Source organism: Phaethon lepturus, unplaced genomic scaffold (genome assembly GCF_000687285.1).
Source record: "Phaethon lepturus isolate BGI_N335 unplaced genomic scaffold, ASM68728v1 scaffold20783, whole genome shotgun sequence".
NCBI lineage: Eukaryota > Metazoa > Chordata > Aves > Phaethontiformes > Phaethontidae > Phaethon > Phaethon lepturus.
Genome location: NW_010527273.1, coordinates 13,415 through 21,700, shown reverse-complemented (window position 1 = coordinate 21,700; position 8,286 = coordinate 13,415). Strand labels below are relative to the sequence as shown.

At 43.7% G+C, this 8,286-nt stretch overlaps 1 protein-coding gene across 1 annotated transcript in view; it reads left to right on the top strand.

Annotated features, from left to right (window-relative positions):
• Positions 1-2,434: 2,434 nt before the first annotated feature.
• LOC104617904 (thyroglobulin-like) overlaps positions 2,435-8,286 on the top strand; it is a gene marked incomplete at its 3' end in the record, with an annotated part of 18,517 nt that continues 12,665 nt past the window's right edge. Inside the window, exons 1-5 of the mRNA XM_010283344.1 lie at positions 2,435-2,501; positions 4,139-4,247; positions 5,153-5,250; positions 5,706-5,909; positions 6,265-6,424. Of these exons, the coding sequence (XP_010281646.1) occupies positions 2,435-2,501; positions 4,139-4,247; positions 5,153-5,250; positions 5,706-5,909; positions 6,265-6,424 (638 nt within the window). The remainder of the gene's footprint in view (positions 2,502-4,138; positions 4,248-5,152; positions 5,251-5,705; positions 5,910-6,264; positions 6,425-8,286) is intronic.

Here is an 8,286-nt window from a genome sequence, read left to right as displayed (position 1 = left end):
CAGCTTGCTCCTTTGCTCCCCTTCACTGATGAGCTAATTTAAGGTATTCTTCCATCTCTTCTCAGGTGCTAAAATAGAGGTCAATTCAATTGTCCCTTCACTGAAGGTTATGCAGTGAGGCTTTTCTTAACTTGAATTTGACCAGCCATATATGACAAGTGCCTTTTTTTTTTTCTCTGAAGAATGTGGATTGTGCATATTGCTCTGAAAACTACTTTTTTCTGGGTTTGGTTTTGTTTTGTTTTGTGGTTTTGTTTGTTTTTTTAAAATCTATGGGCTATTGCATCTCATTGAACTTGCATCTACTGAGATGCCCATCTTGGTTTGACGCACATCTAGAAGTGGTTTAAGTGATCCCAATTGCCAAAACTCACTTTCTTCCTTCAGTTTTTAAGAGACTTCTAGAGACATGGCTGTTCTTCCCGACTAGCATAGTTCAGAGGTTGTTTTCTGAGCGTTTCTGGAGGAAATAAAAATAATCTTGGGAAACAACACTATGTAGATATTGTGGATTTGTGGTTTTTTTCTATTAGTAATAGCCGTTTGATATCTCCTTGGTTTCCTGTCCGCCTTACTCTGGTATCAGCTACTAATGACCATTGGTAGCAAATACTAAAGGAGGAAAGCGAATAGCTACCCAAATGAGCTTGCTTCTCTCCCAATTTGCTGTGCAAGGAACCTGAATGACAAGTTTTGACTAACTTCAGAAAACTGGACCAAATACTACACACATCCCCACCACACACACTCCGGATGTGTGTTTCAGTGGCTTGGAAACATCGTTGTGCCTGCAAGCACAGACCCCGCTGCCCCTGGAGAGCCGGTGGCCCTGGGCTGGGCTGTCTCTTGTTGCTCTCCTGTAATGCCGCACTGCGCTGGGGGTTAGACACACACCTGAGGGTCTTGAAGCACATTTGAGTCAGAATTGTATTTCATGGTCAGACTTTTCATCTTTCATGGTTCAGCCAGCCTAGTGCTAATGCTGGCTGTTCTCTGTTGAGTCGGATTCCTTTGCTCGGCATGTAGGGTTCCCTACAAATGCTATGCTAATCCAGAAGTTCATTTTCTTTCTGTCTCTGCTTAATCAGGGCTGTTACAGGATTTTTCTTCTTTATGCCTTTGAAGGTTGCCTTTTTTTGGTCTGTCATCTACACTGGACCTGTTCTTCATCTTCTCCCAGTTGGATCTTTTGCTGACTATTGATGTTCGTCAAGTCCAGAGTAGGCTGCTCAAAAGTCAAACCCAAATATAGTCTCACTCATTTTAAAAAGGCTAGTCATGCTAAACCAAGCTTTTACTGCTGTCTGAGATCACATTTACCGTCTGTATCAAATGCTGTAGCACTGCAGTGGTCTACAGCCCAGACAGAAGGATGCCTGAATCACTGTTAGCACTGTCTTGGGCTGTAGGAGAGTATTGGTAGAGTTGTTTCTAGACTGTCTAGTACCCATGAGTCACAAAGAAGAGTGCTGCTGTCACTTTTTTTCTTGAAATCGGCCTAAGTCCAGCCTCAAATATGTGTTTCTGTTATGACTTAGCTAATTATTCTGGGCCCATTTGCCCAACTACTTTTGCAGAAGTGAGCATGAGTTCTGGTGCAACTAAATGCTGACTGACGATCATAAAAGGCGGACAAGTAAGAAATGATACTCTGGAACCAAGGAAATTATATTTTTTTACCTCAAGGACCTTGCATGTAATTAGTACCAAAAAGCTTGACTTAATATGCTTAATGGTTATACTGATCTTACACCTGGCAGATGAAGCCCAAGAAGCTAATGTGCTTCCCACCAGATACGTGGCTGTATTGAAGTGCATGGTGCAGGTGGGAGTAAAAGCGAAAGGTCAAATGTAATTGACTCTGACCCTCAGTCCCCTTCATAGTCAGTGGAGCTGCATCCAGCCTGTTTTTCACTTAATATAAATAATCACATTATGAATTGTATTTAATTCTAGTGCTGCAGCACCTGGAAGCCTAATTCTTGCCTGTTCCCTCAGCAGGCTAGGCTCTCTAGAAACACAAAAAATTCTACTCCTGACACAGAGCACAAAGTCTGGTTGCACCACAGCACGGGTGAGAGCAAGAGTTCTTGGCCAGGGTCATGTCAATATGCTTAATTTACACATTGATTTAACGAAGTCCCCCCTTGTGCCTGCTGCCACTTGTTCTCTCCGATGACCGGGCTCCGTAGTGCTCCCTGGAGCAGGGATGAGAAGTTGCTGAGGAGACCACGAGGGCTGTTCCAGGTGAACGGGCCTCTTGCGGTTTTCTCAGAAGCATCGTATGCGTCACTCGCCCAATTTTGTGGCCAGTCTAGCAGCACATAAGTGAACCCATCCGTGTGATGGTTGCTATAAAAAGGCGGGTGAAGGCTACGTGGGGTGTGCAGGGCAGCCTCACTGACAAAAGGGGATGGAGCTCTCCCATCGCAAGATGGGCTCCATCCCATTTTGCACCCTTCTTTGCTGCTTTATTACCATAGCAGCAGCCAGTGTATTTGGTAAGTAGACTTGTTCTTTTTCTTTGCCTGTGTCCAGCAGTAACTGTGCTCCTGTGATCTTTGTGCTCCTCTTTCTATTATTCCAACTAAGTATATAATGGTCTCGAATCTTACACACTGCAAACAGCTACTTATTGTGTGCTTTGCAGACCGAGTTTGGGCTCCAGGTTAAATCCTAAGCTATAAGGATCTTTAAATGTTCAGGGTTATGTGACTTCAGTACATCTGGATTTTGGGTGGCAAAAAAAGTTTCCTGGAAGAGCAGGCTGGGCTAGAGAAGGAGTTTGGGTAAGAAAAGTGGGTGCTGCAGGGATTTGAAGATTGTATCTTCTACTTGTATGTGTCATCATCTAATTTAGGCTTGAACCTTAACTTAAGATACTGGATAGTCTGAGTGCCATTCCCATTTTTTTTGATCTGAGTTTGATAGTCCTGCACAACAAGCGGTTTGAATGACTCATTAATTTCTTAACTTGGATGTCTTACTAGACCCTCTCTAGCACTGTATGCAGGGATCTCCACACATCCCAGAGCAACTGGCTCAGAGTCACATGAGATAGAAATGGTGAGGTTTGCCTACATGTGGATGTCTGTAGGTGAGCTAATCTAAAATCCCTTTACGGTCTCCTGAAAATTTTCACGTGAGCTTTAGGGGACACAGTAAAAACTCACAGAAACAGAAGCGATTCAGAGATCCTGGGTGCGCAGAAACCATCTGTGGTTAAAGAAGTCTCTGAGCTACAAATTATTGGAGGCTGGAAAGTATTCAGAATGCTTATATTGTATTTGCACTACTATTTGTGGTCATACTCAGACCAAATACTGGATTAAGTGAACCTTTGGTCTAAATGGCTCTAGCTATGGTTTTGTTTGTTTGCTGTATTTTTACAGAACTAGTGAACGGGATTAGGAGCATGAAATCCATCAGCTTTTGAGGATGGGGAAAGTGTCAAATCAACTAATCTGTTGTGTGAAAAAGAACCTACTGAATTTCATCATTCTCCTAAAACAGCATCCAAATTTGGGTTGAATTTAAGAACCGAAGAGTTGACTGTTTCCTTGCTAGGTAGCTTCAGTAGTTGATCACTTGTCCTGGTAAAACTTGAGAAGTTCTCCTGGTATGAATTAGTCTGATGCTAACTGCTAGATTCTTTTTAGGTCTTTCATGAGATTAAGAAGAAATACCTCTCCTTCTGGTGGAATAGTGAGTGACTTAGCTTCAGGAAAGAATAAATACTCAGAAATATTGATAGTGATGCGTGTGGTTATGGCAAAGGGCTGTTTTTTGTGGTGGTAAGTGCAACTAACTCTGAGTAAGCAAAGTACCCCAAGTACCAGAAAATGATAGCCATACCAGTACAGAACAGAGCTGAGGCTAATTAAATACAGGCCTGGGACAGCGGTTCGTGAGCATCTCTGTCGTGTGCTGATCCTGCAGCTGGCAGCCCAGCGAGTTTGTTCAGTACCTCCCTGTGCTGTCCCATGCAGAAATGCACGCAAGGAGCAATGGGAGAAGAACCAGGGAGGACTCGTGACCTTGGTGCTTTTACCACGCAGCGCTGGCACTAACAGGGTTTTGATAAGAACAGGCTTGTGGTGAAGCCACCCTTACGTGTTTACCTTCTTGCTGCTTTCAGAGTACCAGACAGATTCCCAACCCTTACGTCCATGCGAACTTCAGAGGGAAAAGGCTTTTTCAGGAGGAGAAACCTACGTTCCTCAGTGCTCAGAAGATGGCCAGTTCAGGTAATTCATCCCTGCTGCTATTCTGGCGTTATACGACATGACCTTTCACTACTAATGAAAGCTTTAGCTTCGGTTTTGACGAGTCTCCTTATTGGTGGACTGGAGGGTGAGGGGTGCAGGAGACTGAAGGGGCTTCATTGGGCCATGTCGCAGATCCAGCCTCTCCTGAATGAATTCCCTGGTGTTGGAAATAATCTCTGGGTTAAGAGGTCAGTCTAAGGTGAATAGGCTAATCTTGGCAGCATTATTTGCATGTTAAATACTTGGTGCAGTTGTTGTATAATGCAACTGCTCTCTTCCTACGCACGCTCATGAGCTCATGGTCTGCGATCAGTGTGCCAGCTAGCACAGCTGAACCAAGCTGACTTGGAGAATTTATCCACCCAGCTCTAAGTGGCACAGTTGTCTTTCCTTCTAAAGGCAGTAAAGGAGCTAAAGCACATGGCGAACAGTAGTTTAGAGAACAGCATGTTTCTTGAAGATGCAAGAAGTTAATGAGTTAAAGCTGAGACTGAGGGAGAGAGCAAATTGTAACGTTCTCTGTGATCTTACTGTTGTTGCCTAGGGTGGGGGACCTAGACCATGCTAGATTTTACTTTAAAAATGTCTCAAAATGCATAGTAGTTCTCAGATACTGAGAATAGGTATTTTGTCCAACCTGCTTGCTTCCTGAATGACTTCAAGTCACTTTACCATTCCTGAAGAGTTCAGAGAATTACTAGCATTAAGACCTCCCATCAGGTAGATTTAGAGTCACTAGAAACACAGCCCTTTCTGATTCCATTCGTTGCACTGTAAAAGTACTGGAACTTGTTTGGCCTGCTTTATGTCTAGATTTATGTCCCATACTGACTGAGGACTCTGTCACTAACAAAGTACAATATGTTACTTGTGATCTCCTTCAGAGCAGTTCAGTGCAGTAGGAATGGTCTTTCCTGTTGGTGTGTGGATGAGAATGGCACTGAGGTACCTGGCAGCAAACAGGATGGATATCCCATATCTTGTAAGTCACAAGTTTCTATTTTTGTTCAGATTGGGTAAAGAGCCATTTAAATCTGCATTTGAACTGCTGAAATCAAGAATAGGATAGCCCCAGACTTTGATGGACTCTAGGCTGTTGTAATTTGCTGGGTCTTTCTAGTGGAAGTTCTGGAGTTTCTGCAGAGCTTATCATGGAAACTTGATACTGGATGATCTTTATTTATGAAAGTCACAATAATGTAAATCATGAGTGAGAGATCAACTTAAAGATTTGGGTTTTGAGTTGGAGGGCTTCAACCCCATCTATGGTGGGTTTCTATATACCAGTTTTCACAACCTCAAGTCCATCAATGTCGTCATGCCACCTGAGTGGCAGAATCAGAACTTGCAGCTCTGAGAAAACTCAGATCTTGTCTTAATAAATGACTCGGTGTCCAACAAGTACCTTCCTCTAACAGTGCCCCTCTGGTACTACAGGCTTATCCTTTTGCCAGCTGCAAAAGAAGAGGATCTTGGTGAGTCAATACATCAACAGCAGTAGCATCTCTTACATCCCTCAGTGCCTGGATTCAGGGGCTTTTGATGTGGTGCAGTGTGACACAGAGCTGGGTCAGTGCTGGTGTGTAGATCCAGAAGGAATGGAGATTTATGGCACCAGGCAGAGAGGAAAGCCAACACAGTGTAAGTAATATTCAACAAAACAGTGGGGTTTTTAGGGTGGGAAGGTTTGGTGTGAATGAAAGGTGGTAGATCAGGAGCTTGGACACTGCAGCCTACACTTATCCTATAGAAGTATAGGTTCTTAACTGAGACATTTAAGTCCCTGTTTCATAGAATCATAGAATATCTCAAGTTGGAAGGAACCCATAAGTATCATTGAGTCCAACTCCCTGCTCCTCATAAAGAGAGTACGAGGCACCTAGTACTGTCCACGTTCAATGTAATAAATGTAAACTCCTTCCAAACCATGCAGTAGCTGTTCAGCTCTTCGTGGGAAGTTAAAACACCAGCAAACATTACCTTTGTTTCCCGTCAGGTCCGGGGAACTGTGAGATCCGAGACCGTCGTATTCTGCATAGGTTTGGGGAGAAGAGCCCACCACAGTGTTCAGCAGATGGAGAGTTTCTGCCTGTCCAGTGCAAGTTTGTCAACACTACAGACATGACGTTTTTTGATCTTGTTCATAGTTACAACAGGTAAGAGCACAAGCTTCTGAAGCAGGAAAGCAATCCTGCATACTTCTTCCAGTCACCGTCCTACTGCTCTCTTTTCTTTCCCCAACATGAAGTTCTTCTTCTGTGACCCCACATGATATTATTTTCTATTAATGAATGGACAAAATAAAAAACTTTTTCCTCTGAATTAAATTTGCTCATTTAGAAAATCCCAGTATTCTATCCCTGTAGTCTAATCTGTGTGTCCTCACACAGCAGTGGATACCACATTGCAATCTGGATTTGGAAAAGTAGCCAGGGCTACCTTTCAGACAGACACATAACAGCAAACGAGATAAATGCGGAAGGAAGAGAGGAATTCAGGTGGAGCGTGTCCAGAGAAGGGCAACGAAGCTGGTGAGGGGGCTGGAGCACAAGTCTTATGAGGAGAGGCTGAGGGAACTGGGGTTGTTCAGTCTGGAGAAGAGGAGGCTGAGAGGAGACCTTATCGCTCTCTACAACTACCTGAAAGGGGGTTGTGGCGATGAGGGTGTTGGTCTCTTCTCCCAGGTAACTCGTGATAGGACAAGAGGAAATGGCCTCAAGTTGCACCAGGGGAGGTTTAGATTGGATATTAGGAAAAATTTCTTCCCTGAGAGGGTGGTCAGGCATTGGAACAGTCGCCATTTCTGGAAGTGTTCAAAAAACGTGTGGATGTGGCGCTTCAGGACATGGTTTAGGGGACATGGTGGCGCTGGATTAATGGTTGGACTTGATGATCTTGAAGGTCCTTTCCAAGCTTAGTGATTCTGTGATTCTGTGTATATATGAGGTAGGAAAGATAATTCCATATGGGAGGTGAAAACGGATGGCCAGATGGACAAGGGGCAACATGCAAAGAGCAAGTTCCACATGATGGTGGGAAACTCTTGTCCATTTAGGCAGTGCCATGGTTGCTCACACAGGTGAACCAGCAAGTGATGAACGGGTGTGCTGACGTACGACTGGCTTTGGATGGTCGCAGTGGTCTGGGAAAGATTTCAAAATGCTGGATCAAATCCTTGTCTGTGGGAGCAAGAAGCTGTTGTCCTGTGCAGGAGCTGGGAATTAATGCTCAGGTGGAGAAATAAGGGAGAGGCAAGGGGAGCCATGGAGAGAGAAGTTCGTTTTGATGCAGATGTTCAGACTCTCCAGAGAAACCTTTTGATCTTGGCATCTCAGGCAACACATTTCTCCGGTGGAGGGCAGTGGAGTAAATGTAATGTCTCATTCTGACTTGGCTCTGTAGTAGCAAAGGCATTTTATTGTAAGTGTCATTTTGCTGTTTTGAGGGTTTTCTTTTTTAATTTAAGCAAAACTGAAAGGCAGGCCCAAATGCACAGTACAAATTTGTCAGAGCTTCTGGAGAGGCTATTTTGGCAAGGGCAAAATAATCTAGCTGTTTAATTTGTTGGCCTGTGGAGTGTGGAGATTCTAAAAAAGCAATTACTGAGGAGAAAGCAATGCTTTAAATTAACATATTTTTTTCTCCCGTTGGGAGGGTTGTCTGCAAAGGCCTGTGAGATCAAGCTTTTCTTGTGTCTGTGTTGTGTAATGGATCTCAGCAGGATTGTTTCACTCCCAGCTGTCCACCTTTCTAATTATGGCACTGACTTAACCCATTATCATCATATCTGAGTATCTCAGGTCGTTAATGTATTTATTTTCACACTATACCTACCTGAAATGTCTTTATCCCGTCACATAAACAGGAGGCCAGAATACAGAGTTGAAGGGGTGAGTTCCACAGCAAAGGACAATAGCACAACAGGGATTTAAACACATATTTTATGTTCATGTGGAACCAGTGGAGCAACATTCTTCGGTTCCACAGACTTAGTTTTTGAAATCTAGACATGTCACAT